Source organism: Salvelinus alpinus, chromosome 18 (genome assembly GCF_045679555.1).
Source record: "Salvelinus alpinus chromosome 18, SLU_Salpinus.1, whole genome shotgun sequence".
Lineage (NCBI taxonomy): Eukaryota > Metazoa > Chordata > Actinopteri > Salmoniformes > Salmonidae > Salvelinus > Salvelinus alpinus.
In genome coordinates this window covers 45,645,452-45,659,654 of record NC_092103.1, presented here as the reverse complement: position 1 = coordinate 45,659,654, position 14,203 = coordinate 45,645,452, and the positions used below count along the sequence as shown (strand labels likewise).

General features: G+C 42.6%; 1 protein-coding gene across 1 annotated transcript in view; it reads right to left on the bottom strand.

The window, feature by feature from the left end:
* Positions 1–14,203, bottom strand: part of LOC139544409 (phospholipid-transporting ATPase IC-like) — a 46,010-nt gene that overhangs the window by 25,344 nt on the left and 6,463 nt on the right. The window contains exons 2-5 of the mRNA XM_071351464.1: positions 6,121–6,301; positions 5,619–5,716; positions 2,664–2,777; positions 265–363 (exon numbers count right to left, since the gene is read on the bottom strand). Of these exons, the coding sequence (XP_071207565.1) occupies positions 265–363; positions 2,664–2,777; positions 5,619–5,716; positions 6,121–6,274 (465 nt within the window). The 5' untranslated portion in view covers positions 6,275–6,301. The remainder of the gene's footprint in view (positions 1–264; positions 364–2,663; positions 2,778–5,618; positions 5,717–6,120; positions 6,302–14,203) is intronic.

Sequence of the window (14,203 nt, the reverse complement as noted above, 5' to 3'; positions counted from 1 at the left end):
ATCTGTAATAAAATGCCTTTAATCTGTTACATTCACTGAGAACATTGATTCTAAATTTGACCGCTAAAATATTTTATGTTAAAGAATTCCGCGACTCTGCGAAAGCTGGTCCTCAAGAGCTTTTGACTTTTTTTTTTGGTGCTCCCCGGAAAGGAAAATGTTGGGAACTACTGATCTATAGGACACCCCGTTTCGGCGCCAAGACTTTGGGAGAAGGGTGAAGAATTGATGTAGCCAGCAGCGAGAAATGGATGAGTCACTCACCAGATCATCCACTAGGTCTTTGATGGCTGTGATTCCCAGCACCAGAACTAAAGGCACTAAGGTCGTGTACCAAGGCAACGTGGTGATCTCAGGAATAATCTGGTGAGAGAGAGGAATAACCACAAGAGTGTATTATTAATATCAGAGTCTGTTACTTTAACATTCAATCTAACGTCTAATCCAATCTGGTAATCTGTTGAGAGGAAAGGAAAAATAATAATAATAACAACATATTAAAAGGAAATAAAAACATTGTTAACAAATTAATATCACAGAACCTATTACTTCATCATTCAATCAAACATGTTCAGAGGATTCAAGGCAGCAGTGATCACAGGAATTAATCTGATGATGGGGGAAGATAGGAAAGTACAACCATTTATAGTCTATTGTTCCATCCTGACCTGTGGAACCGGTACCAGGATGAAGTGACTAAGGGGCCAGTTGAAATCAGTGAGCAGGGGGGGCTACATTTTTGTTGGGGGGGGGGGGTTCTTGCATTGGAATTATATTGAGTTCTGCTAATATAAAGCACACTATATACCACAATAAACTAAAGTTCAAAATGCAGAGACCATTGAGTGCTTTTGAACTCTGTAGCATGTCTCTGCTGCTCTGCATCAGTGCAATGGACAGCGCCCTACAGCTAGGCCGTTTTGGTAATGAATATATAATACAAGACACACACACACACCCCCCGCCCCCCCCTTCGGACAGTATTCAGATCCCATGACTTTCTCCTCATTTTGTTACATTACAACCTCATTCTAAAATGGATTCAATTATCCCCCCCCCCCGCCCCATATCAATCTAAACACAATACCCCACAATGACAAAGCAAAAATTGTTTGTTTTTTTAGGAATGTATTAAAACAAAAATACCTTATTTACATAAGTATTCAGACCCTTTGCTAACTGTGTAGTCTAAATATTCTCCCCTTGCAAACATTTTCAGATAAAAATCTGTGAAAACTCAAATCCATGTTTCTGATAATAATTCACTTCAACCTTGATGCATATTTTTCAGATACTGAAATAAATAAAAAACGTAACGTATTATTCCACTCCTTTTCCAGAGACAAAAATAACATTTGGTGTATCATCGTACTGCAAGACATACTTATTTCTGAAATAGTTGTATTTAATATTGATATATTAATATATGTGATATGTTATAGGCCAGTCAGTGTCCAGATTTCAGTCACACGAGTTGTAGCTTCCTGAGTAAACGATCATTCCATTCTCCCCCGAAATCTTATTGTAAAATTCCCCTCAAAATGACAGTTGGATTAATTGAGCTTTCCTCAGGTGTAGCATGTTTCTTCAGTGCTGACTGGACACGTTTGTCAAAGTGGAGAATTAGTTCTCGCATGTAGCTGTGGACGCCCAGTAAGCACGGTCGGCATACCGGAGAGAGGCCCAGAGAATTGTTGCAGGATATCAGGAGGGTTACATTTCTCCTCATTGGAGCCAGAGTGGGCGATTTCAGCCTGCTAAATAACACTAAACTCAGCTTTCATCAAATCTGTTTTGCTTAGATGTTTCCCCATTTTTCACATGTAGAAGAAAGTCATGGCTCTCCGGGTCAAGGGTCAAGGGGCTGCCACCAGTTGGCTGCTGCTTCGCTGAATCCTTCGGACATTTCACCGATAACAGCATCCAACGCGCTGAACAGTATTTCACACTCAGTCTCTTCTCCTCTGTCCTGCTGGACTACAGTACTGTGGTACTGCTGAAGATTTGTAATTGCGTAACATTGCCCGTTGGCTTGGATCTCGTGTGTCAGTGCCACTGCGACTGTGCACAAATGACTTCACACTTGATGATGTCGCACCCTGTTTCTCTTCCTCGTTTTTTATGGGAACCCAAAGGAGTCATACCTAACCGCCTTAATGGCTTTTGCATTCCCTCCCGACACACACCGTAGTGCGCTCTGTCCATTGCGCTAACACAGCGCAGATACACAGTATTTTTGTGCCAAACTTTCACTCAATTTTAACTGTTTTTTAAATTTTTTATTAAAAAATGTTTTGTTAATATACAGACAAAAGTAAAACTATGGGGGTGAAAGTTTGAACTGAGGGGGCTAAACCCCCTTTACCCCCCCTCATGGAGCCGGGCCCGGGTTTCTGCTGTCCAATAACGCTTCATCACTCACTGCTCAGGCCAGGGTCCTGTATGTTCATATAATGATGTGTCAGTATTTACATCACATTTTACATTTATGTAAATTCATTTAAACTGCTCGCAATAAAACAAGCCAATCGCACTCCTTCCTTCCATAGTGTAGTATAAGTTGGGATGTCTGACATAAGACTCGTATCTACAAGTGGAACTCCACGTTCTACCACTGAAGATACTCGTAAATCAGTAAGTTGAATGTAACACAGCAGACTTACCTGTAAGATGAGCAGGGCCAGAAAGTACAGGTTGGCAACTCGTTTGAACTGCTCGAACAGATTCAGTGGGATGAACGTCAAGGCGTTATATTTGTACGTCTTGATTCCATTCCCCTACAAACAATACAAGGAGGACAAGTACACAAACATGGTCAAAACAGGGCAACAGTAAACATGACACCCCCCCCCCCCATGAATGATGCAGCGCCGCTCTGCCCCCCTCCAACCCGTCCCCCTCTCGTACCAATTGAGATATCACATGGCTAACAAATTTCAGTTATCATGTATGAACACAGGACCAAACACTCGAGTGGCCACTCTAACAATGAAAAAAATATATATGTAAAAAAAATGGAAGGCAGTTAGCCTTGGTACCAGTTTCTTAAACTAATCCACTCCATGTCATGTGCCAAATGGCATGGCCTGACATTTGGCAATAACAAGGAATGGCAAAGAGTGGAACTCGACACACTCAGAGTTTCTGTATCTCTCTCTCCCTCTTCTTCCCAACACCTTCTCAGTCTCTCTCTCTCTCCCTCATCTTACCAACACCTTCTCAGTCTCTCATCTTCCCAACACCTTCTCAGTCTCTCTCTCTCTCCAACACCTTCTCAGTCTCTCTCTCTCTCCCTCATCTTCCCAACACCTTCTCAGTCTCTCTCTCTCTCCCTCATCTTCCCAACACCTTCTCAATCTCTCTCAGTCAAACTAAATGGAGCTTGCAGTGCTGCTGGTAGGCCGAGGGATCATTTACATACACAAACTGCAGCCACAGTATTGAGAGAAGGAGGCAAATGATCCGACAAAACAAATAAGTGTGTCCACTCCAGTCCCAATTGGCATCCCATTCCCTATATAGTGCACTACTTTTGACCAGGGCCCATAGGGGTAGTGCACTACTTTTGACCAGGGCCCATAAGGGTAGTGCACTACTTTAGACCAGGGCCCATAGGGGTAGTGCACTACTTTTGACCAGGGCCCATAGGGTAGCGCACTACTTTTGACCAGGGCCCATAGGGTAGCGCAGTACTTTTGACCAGGGCCCATAGGGGTAATGCACTACTTTAGACCAGGGCCCATAGGTAGTTTAGTGTATATAGGGGAATAGGGTGCCATTTTGGATGCTACCCTGCGTCTACAACACCTAAGTAACAGGTTGAAGAGTAGGACTCAATGTAAGACTTTTCATATGGACTATTTCATTGGAGTTAAACATGATACTAAAGTAAAGTCATTGTCAGTTGACCTTAAGAGTATAGTCTTTAACCAAGGGTATGTAAATAAAACATTAGCAAGGCTAAATACCATTAAAAGGATAGGAGTGGTCTTAAGAGTGGAGCTTAAAGAAACAATATATATATATATATATATATATATTTTTTTTTCAATTTACCCAGAGTCAGATGAACTCATGGGAACCATTTATCACGTCTCTGTGTACGTCAGGATGACTTTCTGACGATCGACACTTGGGAGTATGCACGAGAGTGTGGGAACAGGAGACTATTCTAAATGGTGACTAATAGAGATTATTTTATTTTTAAATACAAAATTTTACATATCAGGATAATGTTTTAACGATATAAAATCGCTATATTATTTTTGACAATGTCAAATGCTCTTCCTTCATAGCTTGTTCTCAATCTTTTTAAATAGTGAGCCAACATGTTTCCAGCATTTTCTCATGGCTCTCATCCCCCTCTGCTGCAGACATATGGTGAACATATGGAACATTGAATCGTAATATCGAATTTCAATACACATCGTATCGACACCTACGTATTGTGATAATATCGTAACGTCCCTGGTGACTAACAAGTAAATAAACCCAAAAGAGGAAGTTGGATCACCACAGAACAGGTAATAAACAGGTAATCAAATGGCTTCCCAGACTATTTGCATTGTGTCCCGCCACCCCCTCAAACCCCCTCCCCGCTAACCCCTCTTCTACGCTGCTGCTACTACTACTCTCTGTTTATCGTCTATGCATAGTCACTTTAACTACACATTCATATTACCTCAATAAGCCCGACTAACCGGGGCCCCCGCACATCGACTCTGTACCGGTACCACCTGTAGATAGCCTCACTACTGTTATTTTATTTATTTACTTATCTATTGTTTACCTAATACCCATTTTTTACTTAAAGAGGCTTCTAAGTAAGCATTTCACTCTAAGTTCTACACCTGTTGTATTTGGCGCACGTGACAAATAAACTTTGATTTGATAAACAGGACCAACCACAGACTAACCCGGAGTCCTGTCCTGGTACAGTCTGCCCAGTCACTGATAAATAACTGGTTATTTTCAACCCAAAGTCTGTGTATTATAAGAACCTTCACTTTGAATATGGTCCAGGCAGTACAGGAAATGGCCAGCCTATGAGACACACGTATCAGCAGAGTGAAGAGGAAGTAGAATTACCTCACCGTCCGTGACGCACTGTACCCGATACGGCGTCAAAAATGACAACATTGGAATGAAAAAAAGTAGTGTATGAGGTGATCCAAAAAGGAGGAAATCGTGATGTTAAACAACACCTTGTGTTGAGCCATTGCATAGGTCGATTGTATTTAGCCTGTCCACAACGTAAAACCACCAAAGCACATGAACAGGACTGAGTTTCTGCCTCAGTTTCTACCTTTTAAAAGGTTGTGTCGTCCTACCTACCAGCAGCTGGCATTACTCCGACACAACCTGCTGTTGTCAGTAAATATTTAGATAGAAAAAGATGAGATGAAGGCTGTGTTCATTAGGCACAAAACGGTCAGCTACTATGTCTGAACTTCTCCAATAAGCAACACGTGTTTTTCCATTTGCCTCATGAACACGACCCATAAGCAACACGTGTTTTTCCATTGGCCTAATGAACACGACCCATGTCTGAATCAGCAGTTGGGGGGGGTGGAATAATGTGATTTCTAAATGGTGGAACTGGGAGAGAGGTGACTTACTGCGTACTTGCTCTTCTTGAGACACAAAAGGTATTTTTTCTGAAACTCTGGCAGGTTACAGTAGGCGCTGTCGTTCGCTTTGACATTCCAACCAGACTCTGGAAACAGACCAACAGACAGTCAGACACTTTGGAAACAAACCAACAGACAGTCAGACTCTGGAAACAGACACTCAGGAAACAGACCAACAGACAGTCAGACTCTGGAAACAGACACTCAGGAAACAGACCAACAGACAGTCAGACACTTTGGAAACAAACCAACAGACAGTCAGACTCTGGAAACAGACACTCAGGAAACAGACCAACAGAGTGTCAGACACTTTGGAAACAAACAGTCACACTCTGGAAACAGAACAACAGACAGTCAAAACAAATCAAAAAAAGGTCGCATCACAAGGGTATGTTCTCAGATTGTCTAATGGAAGAGGTGTTTGTGTGGCTGTGTGTGTGTGTGTGTGTGTACTGCAGCTCTTCTCTAGTGTCTATTCCCAGTCTCTCACCGGGGCTCTTGATCTCTTCAGGCTGTGGCCCCCCCGGGGGCCCCTCCTCGTCTGAGCCGGGGTCCAACTCATCATCCGTCTCGTCGTCACTGTACGGCATGACCTCATCGTCAGGGCCCAGTGACCCCTGGGAGTCTGATCGCTCCCGACTCATGGTAATGAGACGTCTGGAGGTCGCTCACTGGGGGGGTGGAGAGAGATTTTTTGTTTTACCATTGTTTAATTTCCCTTTAACAGTCTTTGCAAAAACAGAAACGAATATGTTGTCTAATTGTGGTGAGAGAGAATATAAGGTCATGTGGATATGGTCAACGAAGGAGTATGACAATCCACCAGTGTTGTCTGGAAGCGCCCGCTGTCGGCCATATAGCAAATAACAGCCATCGTCAGACGGCTACTTTGAGTTCATAAATTAACTGCATCTCAGAAACAGCATGCCTCCTGGGCTTTACACACACACACACACACACACACACACACACACACACACACACACACACACACACACACACACACACACACACACACACACACACACACACACACACACACACACACACACACACACACACACACACACACACACACACACACACACACACACACACACACACACACACACACACACACACGACAGTGTCTAGGGTTTACAGAGAATGGTGACAAACAAAAACATCCAGTCAGTGGCTGTCCTGTGGGTGAAAACAGCTTGTTGATGAGAGAGGTGGAAGGAGAAGGAGAAGAATCGTGCACGCTAACAGGCCCGGCTACAAACAGGCAAATAACAGCGCAGTACAACAGTGGTGTGCAGAATGGCATCTCGGAAGCCACAACTCATCTGTCCTTATCAGGGATGGGCTATTGCAGCTGACGACCACACCGGGTTCCACTCCTATCAGCTAAAAACAAGAAGAAGACGCTCTAGTGGACACGCCATCACCTACACTGGACAATTGTAGTTGTTGCGTCACGCTGATGGCAGAGTCAGGATTTGGCGTAAGCAGCATGAGATCATGGCCCCATCCTGCCTGGTGTCAAACGGTACCGGCTTGTGGTGTAGGGAAATGTTTTCAGGGCACACGTTAGGTCCCTTGATGCCAATTGAGCTACGTTAACACGCCCCAAAGAATTCCGGATGTTCTGGAGGCCTGACCTGGTACTAGACGGGTGTATCTAATAAGTTAACTCAGGGTTAGCCTCTTGGCACCAAGGTCTTTTAACCACTTGGTGTTAGACAAGGAATTATTTGGCGTTGCCCGGCCCAGGGCTCAAACCAGCAACCTTACCAGCTGCTGGTAAGGCTCTCCAACCTATTTCTCAATCCTGGTCCTGGGTAGTCAAAGGGGTACACCTTCTTTTTGTCCTGACACTACAAAGCTGATTCAGATTATCAACGTATCAAGCTTTGATGATTTAAAAATCAGATGTGCAGTGTTAAGGCAAAAACTAAAATGTGCACCACTTTGTGACCAGGAAACACTGCTCTGAGCTAGACTACTACAGAACCAATGACCCAGAAACACTGCTCTGAGCTAGACTACTACAGAACCACTGACATCTGAGCTAGACTACTACAGAACCAATGACCAGGAAACACTGCTCTGAGCTAGACTACTACAGAACCAATGACCAGGAAACACTGCTATCTGAGCTAGACTACTACAGAACCAATGACCAGGAAACACTGCTCTGAGCTAGACTACTACAGAACCAATGACCCAGAAATACTGCTCTGAGCTAGACTACTACAGAACCAATGACCAGGAAACACTGCTCTGAGCTAGGAGCATTGTAAAAGTACAATGATACACAAAAGGCTACTACAGAACCAATGACCCAGAAACACTGCTCTGAGCTAGACTACTACAGAACCAATGACCAGGAAACACTGCTCTGAGCTAGGCTACTACAGAACCAATGACCCAGAAACACTGCTCTGAGCTAGACTACTACAGAACCAATGACCCGGAAACACTGCTCTCTGAGCTAGACTACTACAGAACCAATGACCCGGAAACACTGCTATCTGAGCTAGACTACTACAGAACCAATGACCCGGAAACACTGCTCTGAGCTAGACTACTACAGAACCAATGACCCGGAAACACTGCTCGGAGCTAGGCTACTACAGAACCACTGCTCTGAGCTAGACTACTACAGAACCAATGACCCGGAAACACTGCTCGGAGCTAGGCTACTACAGAACCACTGCTCTGAGCTAGGCTACTACAGAAGCACTGCTCTGAGCTAGGCTACTACAGAACCAATGACCCGGAAACACTGCTATCTGAGCTAGACTACTACAGAACCACTGCTCTGAGCTAGACTACTACAGAACCAATGACCAGGAAACACTGCTCTGAGCTAGGCTACTACAGAACCAATGACCCAGAAACACTGCTCTGAGCTAGACTACTACAGAACCAATGACCCAGAAACACTGCTCTGAGCTAGACTACTACAGAACCACTGACATCTGAGCTAGACTACTACAGAACCAATGACCAGGAAACACTGCTCTGAGCTAGACTACTACAGAACCAATGACCAGGAAACACTGCTATCTGAGCTAGACTACTACAGAACCAATGACCAGGAAACACTGCTCTGAGCTAGACTACTACAGAACCAATGACCCAGAAATACTGCTCTGAGCTAGACTACTACAGAACCAATGACCAGGAAACACTGCTCTGAGCTAGGAGCATTGTAAAAGTACAATGATACACAAAAGGCTACTACAGAACCAATGACCCAGAAACACTGCTCTGAGCTAGACTACTACAGAACCAATGACCAGGAAACACTGCTCTGAGCTAGGCTACTACAGAACCAATGACCCAGAAACACTGCTCTGGGCTAGACTACTACAGAACCAATGACCCGGAAACACTGCTCTCTGAGCTAGACTACTACAGAACCAATGACCCGGAAACACTGCTATCTGAGCTAGACTACTACAGAACCAATGACCCGGAAACACTGCTCTGAGCTAGACTACTACAGAACCAATGACCCGGAAACACTGCTCGGAGCTAGGCTACTACAGAACCACTGCTCTGAGCTAGACTACTACAGAACCAATGACCCGGAAACACTGCTCGGAGCTAGGCTACTACAGAACCACTGCTCTGAGCTAGGCTACTACAGAAGCACTGCTCTGAGCTAGGCTACTACAGAACCAATGACCCGGAAACACTGCTATCTGAGCTAGACTACTACAGAACCACTGCTCTGAGCTAGACTACTACAGAACCAATGACCCGGAAACACTGCTATCTGAGCTAGGCTACTACAGAACCACTGACCAGGAAACACTGCTCTGAGCTAGGCTAATACAGAACCAATGCATGCATGGGTGTGGTGCTATGTCTACAATGGTTCAAGCCCAGGACAACACAACAATGGGTATGGAACTGAACTGGCAGCTGGAAGGCTCCCATGTACCATCTCCTGCCATTGTGCTCTTGAGCAAGGCACTGGGCTAGACTACTAGACCAGATCCCTCACAATGGCTCTCCACCCAGGGGTTGCTGCACTGCAAGGTGTTGGGAGAAGCAGGAAAACACATTTCTGTTCTAACCAAATGGACAATAAAAGTATCGAATGTCTCCATGTTCTTGTCACAAGATGACTCTCCACTTCTCTACAACCACACCCCTTGCCTCTATTTCACCACTGTACACATATGGCTTGTATTGTTCTACACTGCCATTACTGTACGCCTACTATTTCATTGTGCCATGTAAACTATCCTGTATCTTCAGAACAAATGAACTGAGGTCATTTATTACGATGTCTACTTGAAATCTTTTTAGTGAATGACTTGTTTATTGCGAAAGGTTATGATATTGGGAAAGACTAATATATCGTGTTATAACATGTTCACTTGGCCAACAAATGAGAGAGCTGAAATGAGAGAGCTGAAATGATACCTTTAAAACTTGAGATGGGTTTAAATGGAATATTAACTGAAATCTGGACACTGACTGGCCTACAACATGTCACGTATAGTCGAATATTAAAATACAACTATTGCAGAAATAAGTAGTCCTTGAAGTACAATGATACACAAAATGTTATTGATGTCTCTGGAAAAAAGGAGTGGAACAATAACAATAAGATTTATTTATTTCAGTATCTGAAAAATATGCATCAAGGTTGATGTGAATTATTAAATCAGAAACATGATTTTAGTTTTCACTGCTTTTTAAAAATCAGATGGATTTTTTTGCAAGGGGATAATATTTAGGCGGCACAGTTTAGAGGAGGAGAAACATTGAAAGAAAAATCTTTATACATGTCAGCTAGATGATTGACTAGTTCCTTCTATCATTTAAGATATTTGTTTTGGTGAGTAGCTATTTATTTTGGTGAGTACCTATTTATTTTTATAAACTGGGTGGTTCGAGCTCTAAATGCTGATTGCATGACAGCCGTGGTATATCAGACTGTATACTACGGGAATGACAAAACATGTATTTTTACTGTTCTAATTTACGTTGGTAACCAGTTTATAATAGCAATAAGGCACCTACGGGGGTTTGTGGTATATGGCCAATATACCATGGCTAAGGAATGTATCCAGGCACTCCACACTGTGTCGTGCTTTAGAACAGCCCTTACACATGGTATATTGGCCATATACCACACCCCCTCGTTCCTTATTGCTTAAATATATAATGTATTAGCCTTTATCATTTATTTGTCTTCTAGGGCAACAATTTATGACTGAAGAGAAGCTGCAAGCCTAGGCCTATTTGACCAGATAAGCACATTTCTGAAATTAGAAGCAGATAAATATACAAATTTGTCCCACCGTCTCTGCCTGTCATACAAGGAGGTGTGCAGCAGACAATGTAGCCTCCACCTGTCCGGCCAGTTGCTTCTCGCCACTATCCAGGCCAAGTACCCCACCTCCTCTGAAGTGTCTGGCTGTGTAGCTCTGCGTCAGACTTCTCCATACACTGACTAGGCCACGTCGCCCTGCTTTTCCATCTTTACAAGCAGACTTAGTTGACTTTTCTGCTTGTGGACGTACAACTTGACATGTTGAGTTGTCTGGCGCAGCTAGCTAGCCGGATATAGAACGGTGCCGTGCGTTCTAAATGAGTTTATTGTTTACGTTCCACAAAAAGGTCTATAGGTGCATCTGTGATGGCCAATAGAGAACAGCTTGGACCGCTACTCGTCCAATCAGCATCCAGGATCCATAGTCAGTTCTTATTAATGTCCTGTTATATTATAACTAGTCTTCTGTTAGTCCTTAATGTCCTGTTATATTATAACTAGTCTTCTGTTAGTCCTTAAATGGTCAAAAGGTCTGTAACTACTCAGTGTTCGCTTGTAAGCTTCTTGGCACCAAGATCTTTTAGCCTCTAGACAAGGAGTTAATGATTGATGAGCGTTTTGGGCCCTTTAGTAATTACCAAAAGCAGTTAAATAGGCTAACCCCAGACTAAGGCTGTGTATCCGATCAGATCAAAGACAATTAAAAAAAAAAAACACGTGAGACAATTATTTGCAGCTCTCTCGAATTGTAAAAAATATATATAAAACAAATAAACCTACATTTTTTCCAAGAACCCATTAGAAAAACATTCACTACACAGATCTGCTCAAAATCCGCTAACTTGATGATCAGAATCATCACAAACTGGTCCAATTTTGACTACGAGGATAATTCACCTCACCAGATAAAGACTATGACCATCCTGTGATTTGAGAGAGAACAAGTTCCTGAATAGAAAAACAACCCAGAATGCTTGTGGAGAGGAGCCATTTATTTTTATTTTTTTACTGACTTGCCTAGTTAAATAAATGTAAGAACAAATTCTTATTTTCATTGAGCAACGTATCCTAGGCCTTGTAACGTGGCTGATGTAGTGTAGGCGAACAACTGTATTAGGGGTGTGTCCATCACATTATAACACATGACAAATGTAAGGCGACATCCAAGTGTTTAACTTGGTGAATTGACTGTGTGTACAGTAGTGTGATAACATCATGAGCATTGTGATCCCGTTTGTTTGCCCCAGACTTTAAAATGTCAATATGCATACCTTTGACAAGCAAATATATGCAGTGCAGGACTTAACATTAGTCAGAAGAGGCAATTGCCTCAGGCCTCAAATCAAAAGGCCTCATGTAAATGGGCATAATATAGATTTCTTTTTTTTCTTTTTTTAAAATAGTAGTAAATCAGCTCGAGGGCCCCATCCTTTCTACGCTCAAATGGGGACAATCAAGATCGAGGAAGGCAATTCTTCTTCTAGACCCACTGACACAAACTCTCTGATTAATGACTTGGAATGGACTATTTTCTAATTTTTAGTTTTCTTTAACCTTTATTTAACTATGGGATGGTTTCCTGGACACAGATTAAACCTAGTCTTGGATTAAAACGGCATGTTCAAATGAAGATCTTCCGTTGGAAATCGCTTTTTAGTCCAGGACTTTTATCTGTATCAGGGAAACAGTCCCCAGATTAACATGAAATGTGGATGGTATCCATTCGAGCACACAGAGTTGCAGTCACTGTCCTCCTCTGAAAATGGCACTCGTCTCCTTTAACACCCGATTTACTTAACAAAAGGCACATCTCAACAGAAGGGCTTTCAATAGGGCTTTCCTCTTTTGTCCTCTATTGTTCCTCAAGCAAAAGGGTTCGGCCAACGACATGACAAATTCCCATCTGACCAATTCCCTACTCCTGAAAGTTTTTGCAGTTGTGTCTAAAATAAAACACAATTTTGCTCAAAACATAATTTTCTTTAGTCTTCGGTGGGTGTACATTACTGTATTTATACTTGGGATATCACCTATCAACAGAAAAATCCCTGGAGGTTGTTTTTAGACGTTGCAGGGTCTGGAGGCCTCAAAAGTCGACCAACAGGTTTTAGTGTCTAAAGGTCACATACACACATGGCTAGCAGATGTTAATGTGAGTGTAGCAAAATGCTTGTGCTTCTAGTTCCGACAATGCAGTAATATCTAACAGGTTTTCATTTTATTTCACCTTTATTTAACCAGGTAGGCCAGTTGAGAACAAGTTCTCATTTACAACTGCGACCTGGCCAAGATAAAGCAAAGCAGTGCGACACAAACAACAACACAGAGTTACACATGGAATAAACAAACGTACAGTCAATAACACAATAGAAAAATCTATATACAGTGTGTGCAAATGAGGTAAGATTAGGGAGGTAAGGCAATAAATAGGCCATAGTGGCGAAATAATTACAATTTAGCAATGAACACTGGAGTGATAGATGTGCAGAAGATGAATGTGCAAGTAGAGATACTGGGGTGCAAAGAAGAAGAAAAAAAATAACAATATGGAGATGAGGTAGTTGGGTGGGCTATTTACAGATGGGCTGTGTACATGTGCAGTGATCGGTAAGCTGCTCTGACAGCTGGTGCTTAAAGTTAGTGAGGGAGATATGGGTCTCTAGCTTCAGTGATTTTTGCAATTCGTTCCGTTAGTAGGTTAGCTGACAAAACAATGTGCACTCTTCAATGGGGAATAAGTCTGAGACTTGTGATTCTGGACTAGGGGTCGACCGATTAATCGGAATGGCCGATTAATTAGGGCCGATTTCAAGTGTTCATAACAATCGGTAATCGGCATTTTTGGCCACCGATTACATTGCATTCCACGAGGAGACTGCGTGGCAGGCTGACCACCTGTTACACGAGTGCAGCAAGGAGCCAAGGTAAGTTGCTATCTAGCATTAAACTTATAAGAAACAATCAATCTTAACATAATCACTAGTTAACTACACATGGTTGATGATATTACTAGTTTAACTAGCTTGACCTGCGTTGCAAATAATCAATGCGGTGCCTGTTAATTTATCATCGAATCACAGCCTACTTCGCCAAACGGGTGATGATTTATTATTTATTCATTCGCGAAAAATGCACTGTCGTTGCACCAATGTACCTAACCATCAATGCCTTTCTTAAAATCAATTCACAAGTATATTTTTTTAAACCTGCATATTTAATGAAAAAAAAAATCATGTTAGCAGGCAATATTAAGTAGGGAAGTTGTGTCACTTCTCTTGCGTTCTGTGCAAGC